The following is a 12,425-nucleotide window of genomic DNA, read 5'->3' on the forward strand; positions in this document are numbered from 1 at the left end:
CCAGGCCTAGCCAATGGGGAGCCGTCTTGTGGAGGGTGGGGCCTGCATTTCAGCCGCGGGAGCAGTGGAAGAGCAGCAAGGACGCAGCGGTCTCAAAACTGCCAACCGCGTCCAGGACGACCATCCGGATTCCGTACCGTGGGGCCAGGAAGGGCCGCCAGTAGGGAACACAGCGGCTACAACGAGACGAGGCAGAATCGCGCGCAGCCATGACTGAGGCAGCCGCTGCACCGGTAAGGGTGGCCCTCACCCCCTGCGGGGGTTGTGAAGCGGTTCCTGACTTCCCCGGGAGGATCTTACCACCTCCTTAAATTGGGTAGAGCTCAGCCAGGGAGTCAGGGAGGACTAGAAGGCCTGCTGCCATATGATAAAGTCCTTGTCTATTTTGCCACGGTTTTGCTCATTCGTAATAAACGACCGTTGAGCTTAACCAGGAAATATCTGGGCCCGGTGCACCAGATGTGGACGTTTTTACCCCACATGACTCCTTTTTTCCAGGACCTCTCTGCTTCACCTAGCACGTATTGGCCATCTCCGAACCAATCCCGAGCTAAGGCTCCTCCAGGTAGCTCTCTTGGTCCAGGGACCTAGAATCTTGTTCCTGCCTAGGAGGGTTTTCAGGCCTTTCAGGCCTGAATTCAATTCCATTCAGGGTGTTTACATACTTCCTCGCCTGCTGTTTTCTGATAACCACCAGGAAGCCTTCCCGACTGCAGTAGTTAGGGAATCGGTATTATTAAAGACATTGGGTAGGCGTGTTTTAGGCTCAGGTTTGAGATATACTGACCCTGAAGGTAGGAGGCATCCTGCTAGCAATAGCTTTGCAGTGACTTCAAAGACATCTCTTGATGTGGCAAGGGATCACAGAGAGACGAAGATATTTGACCTTTATGTGTGAAAACTGCCTCCTCCCAGTCACATTTTGTTTATGGATGATGCTGAAAAAGGAGTGGGGGGAAGATAGGTGTCTGGTGACAAGTATATCACTGTGTGGACCACTTTGTTGTGTCTTTTTATGGAAGACGAGAAGTGTCATGTCACAGAATTGTATTAGTTACAGTCTTTGGTTTATAACTTATAACCAATGGTCAGGGACCTTCATGTGTATTGGTAATACAGTATATAATAATGTCATACACCCTGAGTGCTTTTTCATGCCTGTAGCTTCACCACCTTAGAGATAGAGAAAAGTTCCAGGGTTTATCTGCTGTCCCCACAGCTCCTCATTTTATTTACAATTATGCCTGGTGACATTGTCCCCCTTCTTTTGACTAAGATGCTGGCTTTCAGCTTTCTCTGGCTCTGCTTACTGGCATCTAAGATCTAACTTCCAGTAAAGTGACTGTTCAGGGCAGCGTAGTGACTGTTCAGGGACTGTTTGTTGAGGCGCATAAGTCACAGAGACCTAGTGTCCAACTTGAAATAAGCTGAAGTTACCTGAGAAGAAGGAACCTCAATTGAGAAAACACTTCCGTAAGATCTAGCTGTGTGGCAAGCCTGTAGGGCGTTCTCTTAATTAGTATTTGGTGTGAGAGAGCCCAGTTCATTGTGGCCCACACTTGGGCTGGTGGTCCCCAGGTTCTGTAAGAGAGCAGACTGAGAAAACCATGAGGAGCAAGCCAGTAAGCAGCACTCCTCCATGGCCTCTGCATCAGCTCCTGCCTCCAGGTTTCTGCCCTGTTAAGTTCCTGCTCTGACTTCCTTCAGTGATACATAATGATATGTAAAGTGTAAGCAGAATAAACCCTTTCCTCTCCAAGTTGTTTTGGGTCATAGTGATTCATCAAAGCAATAGAAACGCTAAGGTACCTAGTAGCAGGTTAGGAATTTGCACAGTGTTATTTGAGTCACAGACCTTAGAGATCACCAAGGAAAGAACAGGCTCTCACTTTTAGGGAAGCTGCTCTAGGAGATGGTGAAGGTGCAGGTGGTGGCCTTTAATCCTAGTGCTCAGAGGCTGGTGGATCTCTGAGTTTGATGCCACCCCAGTCTACAGTAAGATAGTGTTCCAGGGCTACACACAGAGATCCTGGCAGGGGTTGAGAATTGAGTTTGCCATTGGATAGACAGGTTTGTGGCCTTGCTGTTGGGCTATGTCCCCAGAGGAAGAAAATGTGGTCAAATAACTGATGGAACTAACGTAAGTAGAAGGGCGAGATTAAATTGCACACTTTGAACGCTATTTTATTTTCCATTGCAATGGATCTAGGTTCAATATTATTTCCATGAAGGTTCTGAAGGGTCTTTGTGCCTGTGTCTTTGGTCTTGACTGGGATCTGATCAGTGAGGAATCTGAACCCATTCCAGAAGATACTGTTCTTCCTATATTTGAGAACAGTTCTGGGCCTTCTTCTGGAAGCCAACAAATCTCCTTGCCTCTGTTTCCAGGACTGGCATATGGGGCCTGACCTCCAACAACAGGCCCAGATCCAGTGCACAGAGACCTCCCTTTTAGCTCTCCTAGCTGCTATTCAGGCAGTGGAGAAGAAAACAGAGTCCCAGGGTATCCACCTTCAAAATTTGGAAGTGCGGACAGGATCAGCCGAGAAGAAGCTGACTGACTTTGAGAAGACAGCTGTGGAGCTCAGCAGCCAGCTGGAGGGCAAGTGGGCCGTGCTGGGGACCCTGCTGCAGGAGTATGGGCTGCTGCAGCGACGGCTGGAGAACCTGGAGAACCAGATGCAAAACCGGAACCCCTGGGTCCTGAGGCTTCCTCCCAGCAGCAAGGATGAAGCCCCCAAGGTATTCATAGAGTGAGGAGAGGCCTCCAAATCTGAGTTCTAGTGCTTAACACTAGTCACTATGGACTTTAAGGAGCTTTAAAAAATGTCAGAAGTACGGTGTGACATTGGAAAGGTAACAGAGTGGGTTGTTGGGAGGGATATGTTTAGGCAGCAACAGTTGTATTATTCTAAAATGACCCTTTTTTTTCTTATTGAAAAGAATTTTGCTAGGTGGTGGTAACCTTTAATCCCAGTACTTGGGAGGTAGATGTAGTCTGATCTCTGGGTTTGAGGCCAACCTGGTCTATAGAGTGAGTTCCAGGGCAGTCAGGGCTACACAGAGAAATCTGTCTTGATTAGCCAAAAAATGTTTTCACCAAGCATGGTGGTTCATGCCTTCAGAGGTAGGCGGATCTCTGTGAGTTGGTGGTCAGCCTAGTCTACATAGAGAGCTCCAGGATAGCCAGGACTATAAGGGAGACCCTGTCTCAATAAATAAATAAATCAATAAATAGAAAAGAGAAAAAGAGGTGCGGGAGAGATTGCTCAGTGGTTAAGAGCACTGACTGGTCTTCTAGAGGACCGGGGTTCAATTCCCAGCATCTAATGTCAGTTCACAACTGTCTGTGACTCTAAGATCTGACACCTCACACAGATGTACATGCAGGCAAAACAAGACAAAGTCTACAAAAATATCATTGAGCCTGCTTTATGTTGGCCAACTACTCCTCGATATGGGGAGCATGTTATTGACTGCAGATAGCTTTTTAGTTAGAGATAGGAGCCCTTAACTACTTTCCTTTCTCAGTACTGGGACTCCGTCTCCCTTTCTTCCTCCTTTTTCCACAAAGATCCCTGAGCCTTCTGTGATGAAGACATTCCATTCAAGACTAAGTGCCCCAAAGTCTCTCACTCTCCACACATTGTCTATTGTGGGTCTCTGTGTTAGTTCCCACATACTACAGGAAGAAGCCACTCTTGATGGCTGAGCCAGGCAGATCTGAATCTCAGCCTGGTGTGGCCACTGGGGGCCCCCATAGAGAGTGTTTCTGAGGATGGGCAGCTGACCTACAGGAATGGAGGAGGGCTAAAAGGGAAGGCCCCAGAAAGACTTTTTGAGAGTGAGAACTGGTTTAAGTAGAGGAAATCAACAGAAAGCATCTCCATTCAGAAAAGATACAAGTGTGCACAGGCGCTAGAAGGACCATGTGCACCCGTCTTCCTTTCTATAAAAAATGTGGGCAGAAGCTAGCATTTAGTCCACGGTGCCCACAATTTTGAAAGCCGGTTTCTGAAGGGATGTGGGGGGGACTTGTGTTCTTCCAGGTTTCTGTGATTACTGAAGAGGTGACTGGGTGTTTCCCAGAGCAACAGGAAGGCAGCCCGGAAGACTGGCAAAAGGAGCTCTGTAAGCATGTGGCAAAGGAAAGGCGTGAGGTGCTGGGCTCTCTAGGTAAGAGACATTCCCCGGGCTTCCAAATGTCTTTTCACTCTTTTCCTCAGTAATTAGACCTGGGAGGTCTAATTTAGAGTTAAGTGTAGGCATGCTTCTACTTTGTGAGTGTGAGTTGTTTTGCCTGTGTGTATTCTGTGCTTCCATCCGATGTTTGCCTGGTTCCTGCAGCGGCCAGAAGAGGGCACTGGATTCCCTAGATCCAGTTACAGGTTATTAGCTGCCGTGAATGTACTCAGAATAGAACCTGGATCCCAGCAGTCCATGTTCTTAACCACTGAGCCATCTGTCTAGCCCCATGGGCATGATTTGTAAAGCGACTCAGGTCTGAGAAGTGAGGACCAGCATTAGATCCTCTGGCCAAGTCTGCAGGACTGAGTTTGTGTGAGACTTGATTAAATTTTGTAGCTATGTCCCCAGCTCTTGAATTGTCCTGGAGCTTGCAGAGAGGTTAAGTGGCTTATCCAGACCCACAGGTTAGAGTCTGCTCCCCACTCTCCAGTTCTTCCCAGTTCACTTCTATAGAATAGAGGCTGGCTTCCTCTACTTATGTTTGTCCCTCTGGGTCTGTAGTGAGGCAGATAGTTTACCATCTCTATTAGACTTCTGATACTCTGTTTATGCCCATGGCCCAGCTCTTTACCCTGCTTCCACCATGGTGTGCTCTCTTCAGAGAAGGAACTAAGTCTTAGTGTGATGTTTCTCTTCCCCTGTGCCTGGCGCACTCTAGGATGATAACAATGAATGAGTACTGGGTCAGTATGGGAGCTGAGAGCTTAGTTTTCATTCTCTGTTAGTTAATAGCACCAAGTTGGAATGCAGATTGTAAAGCCATTTGCATTAATAAGAGATCAAACCTTGCAAATTCTAAGGGAAGCCCCTCCCATTGAGTTATAGCTCTAGTCTTTTGTTTCTCTCTCTCAGACAGGACCTTGCTATAACTCAGGCTAGCTGGGAAGTTACTGGGTTGCTCAGGCTAGTAAATTTGTGCCTTCTACCTCAGCCTTTGGAGTATTGGGATTATAGGACTATATTTTTTTTTCTTTTTTCTTTTTTTTCTTTTTTCCGGAGCTGGGGACCGAACCCAGGGCCTTGCGCTCGCTAGGCAAGCGCTCTTCCGCTGAGCTAAATCCCCAACCCCTAGGATTATATTATATTGCTTTTTGAAACTTTTTAAAGGTGAAGAAACCCTTAGTTCAAATGACAGAAACAATAGAAGGGATTGCTCTTTTTTTATTATTATTATTATTATTATTATTATTATTATTATTATATAGTTTATTTATTTATTCTATATAAGTACACTGTAGCTGTCTTCAGACACACCAGAAGAGGGCATCAGATTTCATTGCAGATGGTTGTGAGACACCATGTGGTTGCTGGGATTTGAACTCAGGACCTCTGGAAGAGCAGTCAATGCTCTCCAACTACTGAACCATTTCTTCAGCCCCCAGAAGGGATCATTCTTTTTTTTTTTTTTTCCGGAGCTGGGGACCGAACCCAGGGCCTTGCGCTTCCTAGGTAAGCGCTCTACCACTGAGCTAAATCCCCAGCCCCCAGAAGGGATCATTCTTATTGAAAGAGAATAGATTCCTGTTTACTCAGAACACAAAGGTACCATTCCCTCCATGTATGTGTGTAAAGTTATTACTATAGATTCACAAGATTAGTCTGACAGTTATTCTAAGATTTTTAAAAATCGCTTGAGCCAATTACTGAGCAGTTATTCCTCCCTTCTAAACCTCCATGCTGGTCTGACTTCCTCCAGACAAGATTCCCATCTTCCTTGCATTTTTTCATCCTTCCTTCATCCAGCTCTCTTCTGATGTTTTTTTCTCCACTTCTCCTCCTGGCTTCCTCCTTCATTTCTGTCCCTTTCTCCATCCCTTTTTAGTATTGGAAAAAAAGTCCCACCTTATTTTCTTTAAAACTCTGTATTGGCCTGTGGCTTTTTTTGGCAAGGCAGAAAATGAATGAGGAGCAATGTTTATTCAAACTTGAAACAGTTGCTTCTAAGAATAAACATAACAAAGCCATATCCATATTAAAACAAGATATGAGGCACTAACCTTTACACATTGCACACACACACAAAATCATACCTTCTTGTCTGTCTGTGCCTGTTGAGGTACTGCACACTGATGTTAGATCCCCTAGTAATGAAGTTAGTCGGTGGTGAGCATCTCCATGTGGGTGCTGGGAACTGAACCTAGGTCCTCTGCAAGAGCAATCTCTCAAGCCCCTTTCCTTGCTTTTAGATTTTTACTGTATTTGAGAAGAAAAGCCCTCATTTAAAGGGGTCTCTGGGTGGGTAAATTAAGGAAGAATTCACTGAGTGGTTGGCAAGTTGCACTAAGATTAAAAACTTTTTGGGGTCCCTGCAGGGGTAGGGACAACAGAGAGACCAGAGTGCCAGCATACAGAAGTCAGTGGGAAGTGCTTGGAAGATACAAAGGATCATGAGGACGTGCTTGGTGGGTGGTAGCACTTGTTGGCTCACTGAGGACGCTTCTACAAGAGCCAGATGGCAACCCTTCCTGTTGTACAGAAAGGCCTAGGACCCTGTGTTAGGCATGGTCAAGAAGCAGATGCAGGAGAGGCTGCTATGTCCCTGGAGGGACCCACAAGTCTCCTGTGGAGCTTGGCATGCTGTGGAATTGTGGTGACCTCAGAGCTCAGGACTGCCTATCCTTTGATAGTCCTGGCTGTTACCCACCCTCGGTTGGCTTCTCACTGTCATTTGATATAAACTTGCTTAGTTTCCTAGAAGTTTCCAAAGGCAGCTCTTCCTGCCAAATTTCCAAGGAAAGCATAATTGGGAATCTTCCATCAGTAAGCATGAGCATTACAGTTTCAGCATGTACAAGTGGCTTGGGTACCTCAGAGTCTGAGACGTTGGTTATAGGGACCCCCTTGGACAGGGACAGCTGAGCCTCTAACCTTTGATTATATAAGTACATTCTTACATAAACGTGTTTTTGCTCAGCAGTGCAGAGGTCAAGCATTTCTCTCTCTGGATAGGGTTTTCTTTGTAGCCCTGGTTGGCCTAGAACGTACTATAGAGACCAGGTGGGCCTTAAATTTGGAGCCATCATTCTGCCTCTGCCTTCTGAGTGCTGGGATTACAGCTGTGCCCCGTTTAAAAGGCTTCTCGTGGGCTGGAGAGATGGCTCTGAAGCTCAGAGCACACGCTACTATCCAGAGGTCCTAAATTTGATTCCCAGCACCTATATTGGACACCCGTATCAGGCAGCTGTTAGCTGCTGGTTGCTCCAGCTCTAGGGGATCTGACTCCTGTGTCTTCTGAGCATACTGCACTCATGTGCAGATACATATACACAGCCTAATTTTTTTTAAAGCCTCTCTTTACTGGGACCTCCCCCATCTCAAGCCTCTCCATGTAGCCGATAATCTTATTACAGTCTGTATACAGAGACCTCACAAAGTACTCTGGAAGTCAGAGGACAGCTTGTAGGAATCACTTTTCTCCTCCTATCTTGTGGGTTCCAGGAATCTAACTCAGGTCATCAGACTTTGTGGCAAGCACTTTACCCGGGTAATATGTTACTATTGACTTCTTTCTCCAGAGCTTGAAGTGCTACTTGCAAAAAACTTGGTTTCCCAACTGCTTGGTTAAAATCACAGAAGCAGCCTGTTTGGGGAGGCAGGCACACGTGGCTGGGCAGCGTCTTCTCTGTGTGACTGGATCTCAGGTGCCTTTGGAACAGTGGGAAGCTGACCCTGTATTTCTGGGTCAAAACCTAGCACAATGTTGAACCACATGGTTAGTAGCTCTGTAGTTGTGGCTTGAAATTGAAATGTTCTTCACTTTTAAAACTTTTAACACTTATTTTCACATAAAATAAATAAATTTATTTATATAACATAAATTTATGCACTGGTTGCTGGTTCCCCCTGCAGTGGGGATGCATGATTGCTGTGGTGTGGATGTAGAGCTTAGATTGGCACAATTAGTGAAGTCACTTGTCCCTTGAAGGACACTTACCCTAGGGTGCTGTGCTACATAGGCTGCCAGAGAGAGATTGCTGGCGACCTCAGCTGCTTGGTTAAAATTACAGAGGCATCCTGGGTAATGCACATCAGCTTAGACAAGATGGTTTTTCTTACTCCTAATGGACTTGTCTGAAGCTCAAGGTGTCCGAGACCCAGGGACCTTTACCTTGTTGCTTTACCTTTCTATGGAGTAGCCTTGCTACTGAAGCTCTAGGTGACCGTTAGGAAGCTTAGTGAAGCTGGGCATGGTAGCAAACACCTTTCACCCCAGTACTAAGGAAACAGAAGCAGGTGGAACTTTGTGAGGCCAGCCTGGTCTACATAGTGAGATCCTGTCTCCAAAAAGAACCAAACAAAACTAGTAGGAGCTGGGTGTGGCAAGTTCCAGGATAGCCAGGGCCACTTAGAGAAACTCTGTCTTGAAAAACAAAACTGAAAGGTTCTAGGAGGGAAAGAAGAATTGCCCTTTCTCTTAGGATGCTACATTTATTTCCAATTTAACAAGCCAAGTTAGTACTTATGCACTATAAATATTAATTCATTTATATCCCTTGTAGGTTTTTGTCTTTTCCTATTTGTAAATGAAGAAACTAAGACATAGAGAGGCTAGGGAAATTATAGCTGGAAAAGTCTGAGCCCTTACATCTCTTGGTTATCTGCTTGAAGGAGTATTTTAGAAACATGGTCTGTATTCTGGAGCGACTGTGGCCTAGCCTAAGGGGTGGTAGTGATGGAAGGCTATGGGCCCTTGTGCATAGACTACTGCTGGCTGTTCAGAAGCCATGTATCCCTGCTCTCCTGACTCCCTACCACACCTCATGTTAGCCTTACCAGAAATCCCAGTATTTGTTCTGTCTTTGATAGCCTCTGGTTCTTTTGAGAGTGCATGGTGGTCACTGGTCCTGGACAGAGATGGTGACAGGAAAGACCATGACATTTGATCCCCTCAGAGCTTCTTCTCTTTTCCGCAGAAACAGGCCAGCTGGAATCTGCCCCGAGTGTTCTTCCCTGGATCAAGCAAGAGGAAGAGGTGTGTGAGAAGAGCCTGCAAGAGACAACCAGTGCATCCCTATGCTCAGGTGAGGCCCAGGGTAGGCTGCATTTCTGGGCCTCTGAACCATATGGGGCCTTCTGTATGAGTGTCTGGAAGTGGCATCGAACAGATATCCCGAGGTGTCCTGTGGTCTCTGGGCCATATTTGCTGTGAACGTCCTTCCACAGAGTTGCATGAAACTGTCATTTTGCCCCCGGTCTCCTGGCTTTGCTTTATGAACTACAGCTGGCATGTTACTAGGTGTGCCCTGCAAGGACTAACTGCCTGGGGCACAATTCCCCATTCCCAGAAGGACTTTTCAGTTAGAAGAAAGATTACCAGAAATTAACAGTGCAACATAAGAATAAGAAACCATGTCTGTGCCAGAGAGCCCTTTCAGAATGGTAAAAATTTCGGACAGTATCCGCAGAAGACACATACAGTCAGTGTGTTTACACCTCTGTAATCAGGGTGTTATAGGCAGCCCATGTCACTCATGGTCTTGATGGCACAGATGAGTGGTTGTCAGACAGCAGCATCTGAAGGTATAGATGAGAAGAAGCCTTAAGCAGAGGCCCCTGGCTTAGCTTAAAGGGCATCTGGGTGTCATGTAGATGACTCAGAGTGGGCCTCTGGCAGAAGACAAATGGGAGAAAGGTTAGTTCCAGAGTGAGAGCCTTCAGTAACAGGCTCTTGTGAGCCTCAGGCCTTTGATACCAAAGAACAGAGTCCTGTGTCTTAGATCCAGAGCTTGTGACAGAGATGACTCATGTTTGTGTCTCATCCCACCAGAAACATGGCTGGCTAACAAGAAAAGGACCCTGGAGGGGATGTCCCTGGCACCAGAGCCATCCTGGGTGACTGAAGGGGGACCTGGCAAGGAGGATTTCAGCGAGCAGGGTACCTGTGGTGATCTGCTCCCTGTTTGCAGAGAGAGAGAGGCCTCTTCCCTCCCTCGAGGCTCTCAGAGTCAGTCAGTGTCCGCTGCTGAGGGCACTGAGAATGGCCAGAACTTTAATGTGCAGGAGCTCAGCACGCAGCTCGAGTACTCACACCATGGATCGCAGCCCTTTGCCAGTCTCCAGTGTCCCCAAAGTGCTGCACAGCAGGTCACTCTCACTAGGAATCGTCGTGCACCCGCAGCCCAGCGTGCCTACACCTGTGTCCAGTGTGGCAAGAGCTTCGTCCACCAGTCAACACTTACCACACACTACCGCACACACACTGGGGAAAAGCCTTACAAATGTGCTGAGTGTGAGAAGCGGTTTGGCCGCCTGTCTACACTGCTGGAGCATCAGCGTACCCACACTGGAGAGCGGCCCTTCCCCTGCGCACAGTGTGGCCGTCGTTTTGGGCGCCTGTCCACTCTGGTGGAACATAGGCGCACACACACGGGTGAGAAGCCATTTCCATGTACCCAGTGTGACAAACGTTTCACACGCCTGGCCAACTTGACCGTGCACCAGAGTGTGCACTCAGGTGAGCATGCTTTCCAGTGTACCCAGTGTGGCTCATGCTTCACGCACAAGCCCAGTTTCCTGCGACATCTGCGTAGCCACTCTCAAGAGAAACGCTTTACCTGTGGCCAGTGTGGCAAGAGCTTCACCTGCCGCTCCTGGCTGGTACGCCATCAGAGCAGTCATGCGCACTCAGCATCCTCTGCTTATGTGGCTTGTGAGAGGAGCTCACCAAGTTATGTGCCACCTACAGGTCTCTTTAAAGGTTCAGCCAGGGGAAAGTTCTCCAGTGACCCTTCTGTCTCGCCCAGATCCAAGGACACTAGAGTCAGTCAGGACCACAAGGCATATGGCGGAGGTCAGCAGCTCAGCGACCATGATCAGGAAAGTCTAGTGGGGTCTCTGCATAGTTGTCTGTCTGTAAAGATGGAGAATGCGGGGTAGCACCCAGAGAGCTCTGTAACGAGGCCACTAGGACACAGGGATTCTTCCCTGTGATTCCAAGTTTCTCCTGGGTCAGATGTATGGTGCCTGCCATCTTCTTGACTTCCCAGGGCTTGGACTGCAGGTGCTAAGTGCCCCTGGGATTCTTCCTACAGGGAAGCTTCATGCACACAGCAAATGTTGCAGAAACAAGCAGCTCGACAGTCCCCTGAGACCTTGGTGGCTCCCACCACCATCTTAGCAATTTATGCAGCAACAAAAGACGTGTTAGGAAAGTCACAGTTTTGAGAGTTGCTCGGCCAGAAGCTGAACAACTCAAGCTAGTTTCCAGGATTTCACTAGGACAGAGCTGAGGCTGTGACTCAGTAGTGTTCATTGAGCATGCATGGACGGAGCCACGGCTAGATCCCCAGCGTCAAATTATCTGGCCATGACGGTATTTGCCTGTAGTTCTTGTATTTTTGTAGAGGCAGGAGGAATGGAAGTTCAAGGTTGTGTTTGGCTACGTGAAAACCCTGTTTCAAAAAAATATCCTTAGGAGTTCAAAGTCCGAGTTGTCAGATAAGCATCTCATCAGTGGCCACATATATAACACAGCATGTGTGTTTCCAAGGACTCCCACTGGAGGGGCTGGGACTGTTAGTGTCATTGTCCACACTTGGGAGGAATGTGGGAAAACAGGCCTGTGCTGCTGCTTGCATCTGGGGCTGGGTTTTACTGAAGGTCTGATTACCCTTAATTTGTTGTTCTTTTGAGACAGGGTTTCTCTGTGTAGTGTCAGCTGACCTGGAACTTGCTCTGTAGGCTGCCCTTGAATTCACAGAAATCTACCTGTCTCTGCCTCCTGAGTGTTGGGATTAAAGGTGTGTACCACTACCACCTGGCTCCATATTCACTTTAAAAACCTGTAAAAATAAACGTGTTTATGAAGAACTGTGACGTCTTCTCCTTGCCTTGATGACCCTACCAAAGTTGGTTATTGTTTGTGATGCAGTAATCTTATTTTGCTCAGATTTTGGTAATGGCGATGATTAGTCACTTTCAACTGTGTGTCCCTATTGAAGTGCTGAAAGAAAAGGATTGTTGGGAAGCACCAAGGAGATGGGCTTGGGGCAGGGCCAGCTGGTTTTGCATGGATGACACTGGGCCAAACAAAGCCCAGCCCTCTTCTGCTCTAGCCCTCTTTTGGTCATGATGGACACATAACACATGGCATATGCACATTGACACGTGCACATAAATAAAAGATCTTCAGCACTCAGTGGAGGGTGATAAGTATGTTCCCATAAGGTAGCACCACA

General features: G+C 47.3%; 1 protein-coding gene across 3 annotated transcripts; it reads left to right on the forward strand.

Moving 5' to 3' along the window:
- The first annotated feature begins 75 nt into the window (after positions 1-75).
- Positions 76-12,057, forward strand: Zfp956 (zinc finger protein 956). Of its 3 annotated transcripts, NM_001014056.2 has the most exon segments (6): positions 76-233; positions 2,389-2,742; positions 4,050-4,176; positions 9,162-9,269; positions 10,016-10,702; positions 11,885-12,057. In NM_001014056.2, coding segments are annotated over 6 exon segments (1,344 nt in total). In that variant the 5' UTR covers positions 76-209; the 3' UTR covers positions 11,929-12,057.
- Positions 12,058-12,425: the final 368 nt, after the last annotated feature.

This window comes from Rattus norvegicus, chromosome 4, assembly GCF_021556685.1.
Source record: "Rattus norvegicus strain SHRSP/BbbUtx chromosome 4, alternate assembly SHRSP_T2T, whole genome shotgun sequence".
NCBI classification, from domain to species: domain Eukaryota; kingdom Metazoa; phylum Chordata; class Mammalia; order Rodentia; family Muridae; genus Rattus; species Rattus norvegicus.